We start from the raw sequence: 17,639 nt of genomic DNA, 5'->3' as shown, positions 1-17,639 counted from the left end.
CATTTGGCCGAATTAACTTTCTGCTTCGTAACGTATCGATTCATTAGCTATGGGAGGAGGAATGCATATGCAGAAATATAATGTATGCTTTACGTAGGTATATTTGCTTGTATTTTGTTTCGCCTGCGCTGGAAGCGGTGTGCCTGGCGGCCGTCGGAGGCAATAACGAAATTTGCCTTTTCTGCCTTTTTTCACTTTTTCCTCGACGCTTTCCTCTCCATCCCCGACGTCCCATCATCCCTGCTGGCGCCTTGCAAATCGCATCCAATTTTTTTTTTCTTGCATCTCTTATACTCTTTTTCTGCCGTGAACTCTCTTTTCTCTCTCGCGCGCGGCATGCAAATTGAACTTTCGGCGCTAGCTCTCGTAATAAACGCGAATTACGACTCCGGCGCATCACGTAGCTCGAGGTCTGCCGTACGTGTGCCTTGGTATTGTAATCAGCAGCATTGATATCAGGATTTTTCACCATTTCCATCTCTCCTCCAAATTTTTCCCAACTACGCTGTATATATACGTATATAAATGTATCTGCAGCTTCCTTAATCCTTCTTCCAGCTCACTTTAGCATTCACCGCTCTTTGTCCAATTGTTATTCTTACTCCTGCTGGCTTTCGTCCTTTTACATTGGCTTTCTCTCTTTGTTAGACTTTCGCCTTCCTTTTGCGCTTGCTTTAAAGCCGGCTCTTCTCGTTTTCCTCCTTCTCGATATTTTTCTCTTTATTTTTCCCTACTCTTGGCTCGCGATTCCCGACCAGGGTCGTTGTCGTCTTTCCAGTTGGTCGCGCACTACGCGCAGCCGCTGCGAACGTGCACGGAATTCAACGCCGGGTCGATTCGATTTTGGATTTACGACGTCCCGAACGATTTGATTTCGACTTTCAACTTGATTTGCCTCGATCGTTCGGGGAGCCTCGGAAACGCCGGACGCCGGAATTGCGATCCCACTTTTTTTTTGCTTTTGTTTTTTATCTTGCTATATTATGTTTTGCCAGATCCCTCATTGTTCGCTCTCTCCCAATTCTGCCATATACTTCCAATTAGTCGGTGTATGCGCGGTGGAGCGGAAAGGGCATCCTGTTATTTCTAGCGAGCTTTCTTCGGGCATGCTCCTCGTCAATTTAGGAGGCAAACGAAATTCGAAAGTTTGTCTCGAACGAAGTTTGTCGCCCAAGTTCAATCCACTTGCACGGTAAATCGTGGAAAAGGGGTCGCCCGGCTGGCTGTTTGGAGGAGGATGGAGGGATGCCCCGGAAGTGGATTGGAGGAGGTTGGATAGAGATAAGAATGAGACGGGGAATCCTGGGAATTGAGAAAACTAAGAAGGGGATGCTGGCTGAAGAGTCTGTCGTTGGATCTACAGGAATAGTCGATTCCAGCTGGGGGCTTCTCTAACTAAGAGTCCCCGGCGAAAGTTTTCTACCAAGTCGTTCTTTCTCCTCTCCACGCATGGCATCGATCGATCCCTACAAACTTGTATCGAAGGCCACGCTAACTTTTCTCAACCCTACTACTCTCTGCCTTACAACACGCTTTTAGCGTTAATAGCGTTCTATGGTTCGTGTAAAGAGCATTTCTAAGTAGGCACTGTATACAGTAAAACCTATATGCTGCAATACTCGCAGGTTCCACAATCTACCGGACAAAGATCGCTTCGGCTCTTATATATCGCGCTCAATCGATAAACCGAACCAGAGTCTCGGAAGATTCCAGGAAGCTTCCCTCCTCTCCGAGGGAAAGCCTATTTTTTCGTCGCTAATTATTCTCTGAAAACGTCGAAAGGAACGAGATCGGATCTAATTTAAAGAAAACGGCTGGAACGCTGCAAGAGGAGGGGGGGGGGGGGAGGAGGAAGAGAGAAGAGGGAGATGGCAAATAATGTCAACTCTCTCTTGACATTGTTGACACGACAACTATAGAAGTACGACACGGCGGGCGTCTCACGAATGCGAAATCGCGCGAGATTCTTCGTCGCTTAAGAACTTGTAAACAAATATTTACATTGGCAAGGAAGGCGGAAGGCAACAGCTCTCGCGGTCTGCGCGCGCGCGCTCGCGCAGTTTTACGAGGAAAAGCCAGCGATACAGCAACAGCACTAGCAACAGCAACAGCAACAACAGCAGCAGCACGCGCTGGAAGCTCCCAGAGGAATAGGGTGAATTGGTATTTGCCCGATCCTCGAGGTACAATCCAATTGGAGTCCTGATGTCTTTCGCTTCCGCGTCCCCTGCCGCTACAAAGAGACTCTCTATCGTGTACACAGCGCCACCACCTCGGAAAAGAAGAAAAGGCTCGGGGTAAAGCGAACCGGAAAGCAGTGGCGCGAGCCTCAAACGAATTGCCCGAAGAATTGCGAGTCGAAGAATGCGTAGGTATCCTCGGAAAACATCAAAGCTGCTGGCTCAAGGAAAGAGAGAAGGAGAACGATTGAAATTGTTTCTCGACCACGAGGAGAGTTACCAGCTGTTCTCCTCACGACTCGTGTCCTCCTCCTCCTTCTCCTTTCACGGACAACAAATTACATTCCGCCGGGTGTGTCCCCCCTTCGGGAATATCTTTCTTCCTATTGTCCACTCGATTGTTTGCAGACGGACAAAGTCCGCTACGAAATGAACGCTGATCTCAACCCTAACGAACCACCACCCCTCTTCAATCGTTCCTTCGATTCGCCGGTCGAATGGCAAATTTCTACAAAAATTCCCTAAAATCTTCATTTTCCTTCTCTCTTCGCCGTGCATGATTCGATCATTTCCAGAGGTATACTATATATGCACGTATTGTATAATAACCTAGTGATCTCAATAGGAAAAAGTTGGCGTCTTTGCCAGTGGAAACTCTGGCATCGACAAGGCCGGTCCACATTTTTCCACTCGATTCTTCAGCTTCGATTTATACCATTGGCCCGCTCGACTTATTCTATACTCTCTCTCTCTCTCTCTCTATATATATAGGAAAAGCCGCAAAACATTACAAAAGATGCTGGATTATTTCTTGAGAGTACGCCGGCTGATTGCCTTTAGTTGAGATTTTTATTTCTTTCTCGGGGTATATATCTAGGTCGCTGAGAGATCCTTATCGGTTAAATCGTATATAGATAAAGGAAAGAACTTGGCTGGATATTACGTTGAAGCGAGGAACTCGAAAAAGCTTCCATCGGTGGGGGTGAAACGAAGGTCTGGAAAATTATACGAATGACGTTATCACAGAAAAGTAATTTGGTTTCATGCTAATAGGGCCTCTCTCTCTCTCTCTCTAACTATCTATCTCTCTTTCCCTCTCTCTTTGAATAATGCATAGTTTGAACTTGGATGTGATAGCGCGACGAGGCCTTCGAGACGAGCTTTTTTCCTCTTGAGTTTCATTCGGTCCATCGGTAAAGAGGGGAACATCATTTTACGCTTAGTACGGTATTAAAAGGGATTCGGGTCATTCCTGGCTCGCCAGTGTCAGCCATCGAACCAAAAGTGTCTGGGCGGAGGTGAATCCATCCAGACGATCGACCACCCGTTGGAAAAACGTCATTTTTACCCAGCTTCGAAGACGCTAAACCTCAAACGTTCCAAAGCAATCGGAATCGATGAAAATCAATTGGCCAGATAGATCAGAGCCCAACTTTCATCTCCTCGTGATCCATTTACCTCAGCGAGCACGCGGCCCCTTGTCAATGCAGCGATGAAACGAAGTTTCCTGGACGGGAAACGACAGAAGGATGGAAATGAGACTGGTAATTCGTAAACAAGAGTACGAGGGATGCGTAGCGGACCAGGTCTACTGGTCGACGACGTCGACGTACAGGCAAAGTTTCCAGAATGGTAATCAGCCGTAAAGGAAGTCCCTTGGGCATAGAAGTTGCCTTAGGCAGAAGTCAAGCGGAACAGAAGAAAAAGTAGAGCTGCTGGAAAGAGAGGAAATAAACGAGGAAGATGATACTGCGGAAGGGTCACGGTGAGTTCGAGTATGGCCCTATATCTCCTTATTTCAGCTAGCGGACATCGGACACACACACACACACACACACACAGACACGCAGGCTCGCTCTTTCTCTCTCGATAATCAATCGAACATACATAAACGTTGCTATATCCTATATCCTACGGGAGAAAAGAGTAAAGTTCCTTTGGTACCAGGACTGTCGTTTACTAAGATGCCTTCAGGACTGCAGGCCACGGTTAGCCGGCGAAGCCATTCAGGAAATGTACAGCTATACGAAAGGAACGCTTTCCTAAGGCTACCAACTTGTAAAGAATCATCCAACTTAATAGGAAGACTTCATTGAATCAGTACCGACACCTACATTTACCATTATGCACAGCTCTAAATGAAAAGGGACCTCTAACCGGAAAAGAGCAATTGAATTATAGCCTTCCATATTTTGCCCGAAGATACGAATCTTATCTGCCTTCGTACCAAGGAATGTCAATAACACCGCTATAATCTTCTGAATTATCACATTGGCTGCGCATGCATATTGAAAATAACGAATGGTTTGTGCAACTTCTAGTTTATCTACTATGGAGCAGCTAGTGTATCATAGAAGGAAATCTAGCTTAGCGCTCTCCGTGCTGTAATGGGACATTCGCGAGATCGCACTAACAGTATATATGCTTCATCCAAGAGAGCACACGCAAAAAGAGACCAGAGTCTTTCAAAATTAGAGAGCGTATAGTTGCCGAGCATTAAACTTAATGGCAACGGTCATCCTTATTATCGATTCCACGCTAATTCTTTTTGCACCATACAGTCTCTTCTGTTCTGTTATGGCTGGCTAAATAGGCAGTTATGGAAGAACAGAGGCCAAAATACCTGATTGCCAGGCTCCTTCGTCGAACGTGCAACCGATAGAACGCTTGAAGCGGACTAGCTTGAAACGACCACTATTTAAGAAGAGCGCCTTGCCCGCAAACCCGATCTCACTCTCTCTCTCTCTCTCTCTCGACCAAACGCAACCACCAACTACTTTCTTACGACCACTCCTGTTTCATCAGGTTTCTCTGGTATGCGTTTAAAGCGGTATCATATTGTTTGGCCGCTTCTCACCTTGCCATAGAAAACGGTCGAGTCAACTTTCATCCTATCTGGTGTAGAAGAATATCCAGCGTAAAAATGATTTCTAATTTTGGTGGAAAAATTCTAATGGAGGTCTTGCAATTGACACAGTTTGAAAAGAAACATGTGGCTGTCGATTCATTTCTCGCGAGGAACACGCGCGTATACAGGCTGAAGAACATAGGATTCTACTTACGGTGCACGGTGTATTCTCCGGGATTTACATGGGGCTGTGCATCCTGTCGGACGCTGCAGAACCTGGACACGTATCGAGGTAGAGCAGTGGGCGAAAAATGTAAAGAGCAATGGTATAGCAGGAGTAGTTGTATATACGGTGATCCAGATCTCAGCTGCAGCGTTATATATATATATATATATATATAGGTGCATGGCTGTAGATCGTGATGATCGAGCGTGTTAGAGTTGCGGTGTGAAAGGTGAGTCCCTTGATGGAAGATCCAGTGAGAGACTGCGATATGCGAATTGCGGACCAGATTAGTCTGTCTTCGGATAAACGCAGAGTCGGCTAAGGGTTAGCCCGTATTTAATTAAACTGTTACTTCGCATTGATTGCCAAACTTGGCCCGTGCGCCGGAGAGGAGGAGATTATCGAAGTTCTCCGCGTTCTTGCTTCGGCCATATCGAGAGGCTGCCAGGCAATCTCGCCAAGTTTCAGCTGCGTGCTGAAGCAGGAAGCCGGCTTCTTCGCCGGCCTCCTCCGCTTTATTGCCAGCGTAGCGATGCATTAAGCTGCTTTCCCCGGGGAACCTCGATGCTCCCGACTCTCTTTCCCCCTTTCCTTCGCAAGCCCTTCCCCTATCGCGCTACCTGGTCACCCTCGCCTTACCTGCTACGCCATTGGGACTCGCGAAATTTCCTCCTTAATTCCTCCCTGTTACATTAGTTTCCAGGATCTTTAGACTTCGTGGTACAGAGCTACCTCCAAACTTGCCATAATGTAATAAATTTATCCAATAGTGTTTTACAGCTCTGCAATTGAATTACGGAAACTGGGTATATACTACGCGCTTGGTTTAATATAAGAAATTTTAATTGAAAAGTACGAAGAAAATACTATGGGATAATTATACGATTTAATGGATTTGTGCGATATTTAAGTGTTTTGGAGCAAGTTCTTCGGGCTGGCGGGGGAAGATAAAGAAAAATCGATGAAGCCTTTGGGTGTGTTTCCTTTCATAGGATCTGGTGGTCTTGGTGTGTCTCCCTCGTCCCGCGGCTTTGGCCTCGTCACCTCTGCATCCTCCAAGCTCCTCGCGTTCTGTTTCGCGCCCAATTTGCGGCCCATCATCGCTACGGAAGAAGCAATTTCTAACTTAAATGAAACTCCCTCTACGCTTGCCCATCTCCGCCTGCTCCGCATCGACAGGAGAGACGAGCTCCTGCAGGACCCAGGGAAGTCTCACCAATTTCTGCTCCGGGACAACCACCCCTTTCTCTTTGCGCGAGAACTACTTTCCAGCAACGCACGAGAAATACTGTAACGGGTGGATAATCCAAAATCTCCACAGCTGACACGTCAGTCAATCAACTTCTAAATCTAATTCAATAAATTGTCCATATGAAAAATCTATGCTGCCAAGATCCATGATCCAATGAATTACCGATTTTAGATCCAAAACGTTGATTTGCTCTGATTGGAAAATATATATAGCTTTTAAAAGTTTTCCTCGTCGTACAAATATAGACGCTTCAATCGTCACTCTCTGGAGTAAATTTGATCGTTCCTCGTACTTTGTGATATCTCCGGACATAAATCGGATTCGGATCGTCGTAAGGATAAGTGAAAGAAAGACTTAGGTTGATCTTTCGGCGTAGCTGTAAGCTTTTGAGGCTGAAATTGGTCTTGAAAATCATTCATGGTAGAGAGAAATGTATACTTAAGCGGCTTATATTTTTGAAGAAAAGTGGTGGGGGTAGCATCGCATCTAGAGATAACAGTAAATCTTATTAAAAGTATTTATACGTGCCTCTATTTATCTTTCGGGTTGGATTAATAAATCGTAATATGAGAAAAATGGAGTATCCATAGATAATTCTATTACCATCAGATATTAGATATCTTACCGATAAAATAGAAAATCGGTTAATAGATTCCCTGATATAATTTTAGGATTTCTATATAGAGGTGATCGTTGATGCATGGATTTGAAAGGAGCGAAGAAGGACGGATAGCGAACGCTCACTGCTCCTAAAATGAAAGGGCCGTAAGGAGAGAGAGAGAGAGAGAGAGAGGAAGGAGCGAGTATTGGATTATCCGGGAGGCGATAATTCATAAAGAGTGGCCCTAGCATGGGAGTGCTTGTCGACGATAAAGGGAGCTTCCCTCTAGAAGCGCGGTGAGACTCCTTGTGGAACTGTCAAAGGTCGCTGGCAGCTTCGAGCATGAACGGAATTTCGTGGTTTCGCTACGAAGCCATTCCCGGACCGGAAGCATGACCGACCCAAGAGTGCTTTCACCCAGGACGAATGAATAACCGGAGATTACTTCCGTCTCATTAGCGTTGCCGGCGTTTCCACAAGGCGGAATCGGGAAATTCGTCATGCCTGCGGAATCTTCGCATAAAACGTTACCGAAAGTCCCGATTCATCATATCGCTTTGCTACGAAGACAACTGTGCTGAAATTGCCTTCGCTTTGACGCTCACTCATGGCGAATAACCACCTCGAGTCTTTGGACCTTCGATGGCCGTAAAAGAACCTCCATTTTTACACTCTCGCGCTAAACTGATGAATAAACGTCAACGTCCATCCACCATTGCACCCCTAAATTTATTCAGAATACACTTTGGTTAATTCCAGTTGTATCAATGAATCATGTGGATTACACGTGTCCGCTAAGATTATAATCATTATGGGAACAAGAATAATTAGCATGATTCGTTAGGGCTAAATGCGAATAATGAAAGTAGTTGATGGATCACCGAAAAGATTAATTCAGCAGCCACAATTGTGTCCACAGCGGTTACAGCTTGATCGAAGACGCCAAGTCGAACCGGGAAAGTTTGTGCAATGTTAATGGAATTATCCGTAACGCCCTTTGGATAAATCGACACTACACCCTGCAATATCATGCTAATTCCTGGTGTATAGCGAGAGATCATTCCGCAACAAGCGATGCGCTCCGGAGAGTCAGGAGATAATACTAGGCGAAATAGGGGTATCGTTAATCTTTTTTGCAGATCCATGCTTTATTATTATCCACTCGAAAACATTATTATCGAGTGCACTCGGCCAGTCAATGGAGGCTTCTACTTGCCAGAGTCACTGTGATTCAGCTAAATCCTTAATGGAGTATCAAATACACCATGGAAGAAGGCGTTGGGAATGCGCCTCTTTCCTCGCCCCCTTTCCATAAAAGGGAGCAATTTTTTCCGGAAAGGATCATCGCTGAGGTTATGCCAACGTCATTTGCGCAAGCTTCCCAATCTTGACGGAGCTAAACACGTCTCTATCCTGATCTCGGGAATCGCCAAAGTGCTTTTCATATACAAGACCATAGCTGTAGCGTCACGTAGAGTTGTAAGGGGAAGTGAAAATCCGTTGATATATGTATGTATAAGTAGATACTTTTATCCAAGGCCATCATCGTGATTTATTAGGTATACAACGTGAAATTCTGGCCTTTTCAACTTTTCCCTTTCGTCAGATTTGGAGAAAGCTCATCGCGATGAAAGGTAAGAATAAGTACGGTACAGGTTTATATATAGAAATACACACATATATCCTAACGAAGGGAAGGCAATTAGTTTTTAAAGCGGGAGGCAATAGTAGAGTTATAGTATTGGACCGAGGCATGTATATAGCCAGGATGTGTAGCGCGACAGAGTCGGTCATTCGCAATAACGCGAAATCGTGTCCCTACATTACTCAGAGACATGATGGATGGTCCTCGCTGCGATGAGGTGTGAGGTCACACACAGGGGTTTGTCGCAGGCGGGAAGGGAGAGGGGAGGGGTAGGTTATCGGCGTGCTAGCTTGTCACGAATGACGTATCGCCACGAAGGATACGCCGTGGTACATCCAGTCCAACTTCCACCTTCGTCCATCTACTGCGCCACCTGGAAAGCCTCATCCCGCATAACTTGGTGGTACCCTCTGGCAAGCAGAGATGCCCATTCGCGCGATCGATGCATTCATCACGGTGCACGTGCCGGAAAATGGACGGGTTAGCGCTACACGATCGACTTGAGAGCTATCGCTCTACTGCGTTTCTCAAACTAACGTGTCTATATATAGTATCGTATATATATATATATTCTATATATAGGGTGCTTCCTTTGAAACAGAACAGTTGAATAACTCGTAACCGAGTGGGACAGTTCAAGACGACTTGGATGGTTTAGACCGGCCACCAATTCGAGCAATTTGTTTCACCTTGAAAGCTCATTTGAAGGTCACTTTGAGTTTTTTCGAAGGGACTACCTATTTTTTATTGGAATACAATACTTTTATAGTTGACCTTGAACATTTGAAATCACTCCACAAATCTCTCGTTTCATTCAGTAATTATTTACTAGATATTTCGATTTGAAATTTCATATGTAGGTTTTGGGTTGTTGGTTTGAAGGATTATAGTGACCTCTATGCATTGACATACATAATAATCGCTCGCTTATATTTTCAAATTGAAATGTTTAGCGAACCACTGAATTACAGGATAAAATCATCAAGTGTTTTCGAAAACTCGTGAGATAGTTACAATAATTAGTATGCCATGGAAAATAGATGGTTCCGATTAAACTCTTAAGATTACGATATTACCACAATTTGGCAGTTCCCTCTATGTCTTACAATTTTTCTTCGAAAAAATTTCCCAAATTTTTCATTTTATCACAAGGAATTCAGTTGTTCTGTCTCGAATAGGATATACTATGATAAAATAACGGATTAGAAATGTCCGATGCTGTTAATACAACAATTAACCCAATTAATAATCATTTTTTTCTTATATTGTTTGCTTACCGTTATGAACCAGAAGAGCCGAATCCCTGGCAACTGTGATGAGGTCGCTGTCGGTGAGTGTCTCGTCTGAAGCGTTTCCCGAAGTTGGTGTATCACTGAGCCCGACGCCACTGCCGGGCATATGATAGAGAGGATGCTGTTGCTGTTGTTGCTGCTGCTGCTGGTAAGCACGCTGCTTGTGCTGATTGGTGTTGTAGTGATTGAGCTGCGATTGGGATTGATGACTGTTCTGGGGATAGCCGACACCGCGTCCTCGCAAACTCGGGGAATTGTCCTCACCCTCGCTGCCACTCAGGCTGTAGGCCGGGTAGAGCCGTCCCTTCCCTGAAAAGCAAGAGTGCAACACTTTCTACAAATGTACATTTTAAAAAGTCAAGCGAAATTGTTATTCGCTGCAAAATCCTAAGTATTTACATTCATATTACCTTTCTGGTAGATATCTATATTTAAGGGTTTTTTTTGCACAGTGGCTTATAAAATCGTGTTATCCGACTATGAAACTCGTGCACTCACTATACATTATCATATTAAATAAAATATTAGAAGATTAATTCTTTATGGCTATTGTAGTTTAATCATTTTTATTGTTCGCTACAAATGTCACAAGTTTTCTTAACTATATAATCGCGCTCGCTATACGTTTAATACTTAAATTAAACGAAATATGAGAATTTGCTAGAGTCAATAGTGCAGCTGTAGTCAAACAACACGAAATCTCCTATATGCCGCCGTTTGAGAAATAGCCTCTATACATTGTTTTCGCAACAACCTGTTCATCCACAGTTTTAATCGGGTAGTGATAATCATTGTTAGTGAAATTGTTACGAAACTGTAGAAATTTACAAAGCGGATAATACGTTTCGTCAAAGGATTCTAAGGTTAACGTAAAGACAAAGTTAATATTCGTGTCGTTAAAGGGGTAGGGAAACAAGCGCGTACCAGTATTTTAATTGTCGCTAGGAAAGATCGGGCAATCGAGTTAGTGCTCTATTATATTATATATACAATATATATCTATAGTGCTTAGTAATCCCACGTTAATAATGGCGACGCGATGGAAGCCACTTGGTCTCCACGCGACGTAGAAAATTTTCCAATTCTGAAAAAGGTAATGGGGGAAATGTGATAAGTCGGGTCTTTCCGGGAGCTCGAATGAAATAATTTCGCCAGCGCGACTTAAAAGGTAATATTCAAGCGTTTATATTATCTGTAATATATAAAAAGTTCCCCTTTCAGTTTTCTTCCTTTCCTCCAATTATTATTGCGGAGCATCGCAATAACGTTTGAAGAATCAACAAGAAAACCTGGTAATATGGGAATTTGATTAAGGGCACAAGTTTCCATTTGGGGTTGCAGAGAGAAAGTGAGCATTGGTTAAAAATGGTTACGGCTATATTGGCTGTCGAAACATGGCGCAACGAGGGAGCTTGGTGTCAATTTACTGCAGCTGGAGGAACGTGCAACGCATTAGAAAGGCAATCCAGCAAAACAATTGTCGGCACGTAGCGTACCACTTGGACAAACAGCAGTTAAGCGAGATTTCCGGAAGCTGGTAGACTTCATCCGATGGGACTATCCAGTCCAGACGTTTTGGTTGGAGAAGGAAGAAAAAAAAGAATAACGAGAGAGAGAGAGAGAGAGAGAGAGAGAGAGCGAGAGAGGAAGCGGAGAGGGTAAGAGAAATGTAGGGAAGGTCGCTTATCAGTCGAGACTTCTGGCAGCAGCATTCGGGCAGCTTCTTGCACAAGAAAAATCACGTGGTGCGAAAAACGAATGCTGCTAATCGATCCCCTGGGTGATCCAGGCTTGTCATCGACTCGACCTCGGCAGATGCTGCGGGCCGTCGAACGAGCAGGAAACCGGTTTTAGATTCGCCGAGAACTTCCAAGCGTGAAGGGGAAGGTCGTTATGCGGTCAAATCGCGTGAAAGCTTTGATCGATGTGCAGTAGCTTTGACCTCTGTGCTACCAGACTGCACGGATGACCCCAGGACTTATCGTCTTATTTGAAGCTTTGACGTACCTTCCCCCCCCCCTCCCATCCCCTTCCTCTATCACAGATAAATTTGGTATAAATGTAACTGCTGGTGCAGACGTTCTTAAACCCCACCATCTAATTAGTATATTGCTGTCAAGCACAGATGGGAATCCTATAAAGACTCGTGTACCGTGTCAAACACATTAGCACCATGTGGACAAACTTATTTTAACGTGCAACTCGATGCCTACGACTAATTTTCTAAACCGTTCAATGCTCTGTTATTGTAAGAGCGCAAGAATGAGTTGACTTTAAGTGGCAGTGGGTATGCTTTGGTGGAAAGAAAAACAGTAATTATGAAACGATTAAGAAGGAAAACTCAAGAAACGATGGAGGTATAATTATAGGGATTTTTCGTGGAAGATAAAAGAGAGAGAGAGAGAGGGGGGGGGGGGGAGGGATATCCCTTGGAATTTCACGTGTGCATAATACATTATCGGGTTACGATAAGGGAGCATTGTAAGCGTCATAGAGGCAACCGATCGTATATCGTAAGTGTGCAGGCCTATAAATTTCTCCCTCTCCACTCGTATCAGGTTAACCCTCATAATTCTAAATTCCTTCAATTTCGTTTCATTGGCCGTTTAAGAGTATACATCGATGCTTCGTTTATAGACTCACTCTAAATGTAATCAGGCAATTTGCACACTCATCCCCTTTCCCCCCTCCTTTTTCATAGTTTTTGCAAAGCGTTTTCTTGTAAGCGACCAACCGGTTAGGCGGTATTTCAATTTAGCGCGGTGAATATGCAATTTCTCCGTGAAACCGCCATGTTTTTAACGCACTAAACGAATTACCGGCTCCGGAATACTTTCCGGCAATGAGTGTAAACTTTTATCTCGGCCGGTGATGCACGAGCTCGGCTCCGCGTAGGTATACCTACATACGAGTCGCTGTATCGTCCCGCGTTAGGTAGCGAGTTTTTATGAGAGCCGCCAGATAAGCGCCGGCACAAAAAGTTTTAAGGAAAAACTTGACGACTGTATTCAGATCGCTCGGCAAGATGCGCTAAAGTGTATAACGGTAAATCGCGTGTGCCGGGAATAAAAGCATTTTACCGGAGAATTTTTCTCGAGTGTATATAGAGAAAAAAAGTCGAGCGAAGGAAGAAAAAAAGACGCGCGGGAGCATCGATATTATTATTTACATTGTCGAGCAATCGACGGTGGATAAATGCGACGGATCGATCATGCCTTCCACAGGATTGTTGGGCTGCCGTGCCGTTTTCATAGTTTCTATCACGTGATCGGGATTAGATACGAGATCTTGAAGTTTCCGATCCAATCTCGCAATGGCCGTTATTGTTCCCCCGTGTAATCCTTTTACCTGTGACGTAAGTCAGGTGCAAAGGGAGGGACGAGCGAAACTCTTTTACCCGGTAACCTCATAAATAGGCACTCGCGGAAGGATCGATAGGTGCGCGCAAGCGTTTGTCCGCGCGGCATTTCGCGTGCGTGAATATGTGCGCGAACCGTGTCTCTCTCATCATCCCTATGCAAATACGCGCCGAGTTGGATAATCAGCTGATACGCGTCCAATCTAACGTGTATGCGGAATGGACAGTGCTGGACGATATCTTGTAAAAGCTCACATTCTTTTATGGAATTGTATCACAGTATAGGTTTCTTTTTAACTCCCCTTTAATTTCTACGTTGGTCTGATTAAAGAATAAAAACTTCTCGCGCTCTCTTTTGGCTTGTGGACTCGGATTGGTGCGTAATATTGGATCGCGTATTCGATACACTGTCGCGATCTACGTTCGCAGTATATCTTTCTTTCAGGAATTCTAACATTTATTAATATACTTTGGAAAAAAATCAGAAATTATCTTTGATTAAAATTGAAAATTTTAAACAGTATTTAAATCATTCAACTTGATATAGGATATTACATTTAAGCTAAAAGAACGATAGATGAACTAATAAACTACGGATAGTAATTTTCTAAAAGGAATAGAGATAAAAAAGTAAATATGAATAACGGACAAATACGGTATTATCAGCTGATGAGGGTTTATCGACAACGAGTGGTACTATTTCACGGAACAGAGCATAGGACGTAGAACGGAACGGCCGACTAGCTTGAAGGCACGTATAGCGCGTGTCACAGATAACGCCGCGGTCCTGTAAAGTGGTTCAATCTGCGATATTTTATGAAACCCTGGCGGTTATTACTGACCTGCCAATAACTTACCAACATAATTTCGCAAAATCACCGTTCCTCTCCGATTTCACGTCATCGGTTTTGTTCGCGATTAACCAGTTAAAAAAAAAGATGAAAAAAGCAGCATAGAATTGGCCCAATAATGAAGCTACAGATCACTCGTTACTGAAAAATAATTTACATGTCCTTTATCTATGCGTGTCGCGCAGCCGTTATGTTTCATCGCGATTTTCTATTGTATAATAGCAGCATTCCACGCATGCACGTTTAACAAACGGACCAAAGCCACCGTGAATGCATACGAGGCGTCCCGGACGACAAATGCACTTAAACGCAAAAGAGTGTTCACGCGACGCTAAAATTATAAATTATGCTATTTTGCTGGTTGCTGTTTGCTCCTGTTTGCCACTGCTAATCGTCCAAGAAAATGAAGCTAAAAAGGGAAGAAGGAAAATTTATAGCAGCCAGATATAAACACCTCTACGCGGAAACTGTGACGTACCCTTTTCCTCCATTTCATGAATTCGATAAAGGCTTATACATAGGTTATCAGCCTGCATCTCATATTTCTTCCCTCGTGAATTTCGTGTTAAAACGGAAAACGTATATACACAGGCAGATGCTAAAGGACTTTCTCTCTCCTAAAGCGTAAATGTACACTGGAAGGTGAAATTTGATACAGAATTCTGTGGGAAGGCGAGGAACGGATCGTCGCGCCTCGAAGTTGCGGATGGTGATGCTGATATTGCGTGCGCGATTGATAAAGTAATGCTCGTGTCCATCCCATTTCCATGCATCATCGCCTTTTTGCAAACTCTGCGGCAAGTACCAATTATTTACGCCTCGCCGACGAAGAAAGGACCAAACCTCATCCAGTAGAACCTGCGAGATTCGTCGCTTTGGAAGGCTACAATGAAACGCGAATACCAATATACCTACGCGTTTATTATTATATACTTTCCGTGTGCCGATAAAACTGTAGTAGACCGGTCGGTGGAAGGAGGTTTAGGAAAAATTGTGTGTGTGCTGCACAGTGAGAGCTGAAATCTACTTGATGTTATAGTATACCTACGACACGTGTGGAAGCACGTAACGTCCCTTTTTCCTTAAACTATATTTTAATATTGATTTACGTGGAAAACCTCACTTGCATCAAACATAAAGATATATGAATACTAGATTACATTAAATATGAAAGTAATCTCGTTTTCTAAAACTATATCTCGCGTGACTTCTTATACATCTCTGCCCGATTCAGAGAACACACTTGCTACGTACTACACTCTATGCTCAATTTTCACAATTGCTCCTCCATTCGACCACGTTTTTTTACGAACGATATTTCAAATGTTATTTCAGTCGTTCGCCTTGACTTTTTCAGATAGTTTGTGTGTTCTTTTGTATTTGCAAAGGGCTAAAGCATTTTCTTCCATTCAAGCTCAGCCTTCCTTCTATGGGGTCGCCAGGTCTGACTGTATAACGAGACTAAAAGTACCAGCATTCACACAGCAATGTGGCAGGTGCAGGAATCAATGGCGGTTGCCGCAGGCCAATGGCCAGTTATCTTTTGCGACTTATGTGTCTCCGAAGGACAGCCAGTATTCGCGTGCCATCGCTACGTCTGACCACGTCTGAACACATGCCTCGATAAATACTTGCTGATTTTTCCAGCATCAAAAAAAAAAGAACGAAAAAGAAAACAACCCCGTATACCTGCGCACTGCAATTAACTGCAATAAATATTACCTTAGAGATAATGATCAACAATATTTATAAATTTGGCCTTCTTCTTTATGGCTTGTCGATGCATGACTAATAATTCTCAACCTTGAACGAATGAGTCTAACCACGTGTACTAATAAATAAAATTCAGATCAATATATAGTACATATCGTATAAAGAAGCAGGAACAACTTTTGGTACGTGTTATGATAATCGATTTTGTAGTTTCAAAGTCTACTATATAAAATATCCTATTTTTGCCTTTGGTAAGTGCATATAATAATAGTTGTGAAGTGGGCTCATCTATCCACACATGATTTCCAATTTGACCGTTAGTCAGATGACACTCTGTGTACAGGTTCTCGATAAATAACGCAGTGGATAATTAACGGAGAGCAGTACGAACGTTTATCTATCTATGCAGACGCCTTTATCATACTACCACATAAAAGCAATATTATGCGGCCCGCAAATTGTATTACTGATAACGCACGACCCTGGCAAACTCGAATTTCGCCCAGGCACTGCCTAACTTCCCGGGTTTTACATGTTAAGTGGCCCCCTCGGTAATTCTCTCCGCTACCTTTTCCCCCTTCCCCCTCCCCTCTCGCTCTCTTCCTCGTAAGAACTTATTCACCGGAAACATGTAGACTTTACGCTCGAACATCGTCGAATTTTCGCCGCTGGTCATGCGTGTAATCGTTTCCTCCGTGTTATTAATAAAAAATCAATTTTTTCCTTCTACCAAATTTCTCAAATGATTGAATTATACATCCGGTATGGATTTCCTGTCTGATTCAGTTGATTAATCCAATGAAACATAATAAATGATAGGTAATTGAATTGTTGCTGAATTATTTGCTTTTTTAAGGGGTTTAAGAGAATAAGAGAGAGAGAGAGAGAGAAAGTGATCGACTTAACGCGGTGAAAATGCATTTACCCGTGTAACGGCCGCTGGCGACTGACCCGCCTGGCTGACTTTTTACATATGGCGACTGTTACATATTTTATATGAGAAAAAGAGAGAAAGAGAAGGGGAAGGGGGTTGAGATGCCTCGAGCATTGCTGCCTGGCAAATTGCCCAGCGATTTCAGCGTCCCAGCGTACGTTCTGTTAGGAATCGATGCGTCGATTCACTCTCGTCCTGCCTTTTTTCTCGTCGGCTGGATTAAAAACTAACCACACCCCCGCTTCGATAATTTCCAAACGCAAAAACTTTAAAAAATGCCTAATTGCGTAATGAATTTCTAATTTTATTCTCAAGCTAATATTTATTATTTATATTGTGTGCGCGTCGTCGTAACTCGTAACCCATAAAGTTTCATCTGCTCCGAGGAATATTTTTTTTAGGTCAGTAGATCTACTTGGTCGTGCGAAACGAGTTTTTTACCCTGACCTCGTATATTCCAAGAAAATCTTTTTACCGTGCTTACAGTTTTAATTGCGTCAATTTGCTTTTTCTTTGGTTCTTGTCAATCGAGAAAATATAGCGGCATTCCAGTAGGTTGCTGAAGTGATCACGGTCAGTGAGAAAGAGTCCGTGAGGAAAGCGAGCTCGGAGTGGCATTCTATGGACTTCCATATAGAGAGAAAAGCGTTTGATGTCCCCTCGCTGGCTGGTGTTTAGAGGAAATTATGGAGTTCTTGCACTTGGATCGGACGGCATTCGCTCCATAGCGTGTCGAGTA

At 43.6% G+C, this 17,639-nt stretch overlaps 1 protein-coding gene across 1 annotated transcript in view; it reads right to left on the bottom strand.

Moving 5' to 3' along the window:
- The window catches only part of Ten-m (teneurin transmembrane protein Ten-m), a 388,572-nt gene that overhangs the window by 214,734 nt on the left and 156,199 nt on the right, over nucleotides 1–17,639 (bottom strand). Inside the window, exon 3 of the mRNA XM_066736568.1 lies at nucleotides 10,030–10,353. Within this exon, the coding sequence (XP_066592665.1) occupies nucleotides 10,030–10,353 (324 nt within the window). The remainder of the gene's footprint in view (nucleotides 1–10,029; nucleotides 10,354–17,639) is intronic.

This window comes from Prorops nasuta, unplaced genomic scaffold (genome assembly GCF_024137725.1).
Source record: "Prorops nasuta isolate Cenicafe-Biocafe unplaced genomic scaffold, Cenicafe_Pnas_1.2 PNAS00015, whole genome shotgun sequence".
Lineage (NCBI taxonomy): Eukaryota > Metazoa > Arthropoda > Insecta > Hymenoptera > Bethylidae > Prorops > Prorops nasuta.
This window is presented reverse-complemented; position numbering and strand designations above follow the sequence as displayed.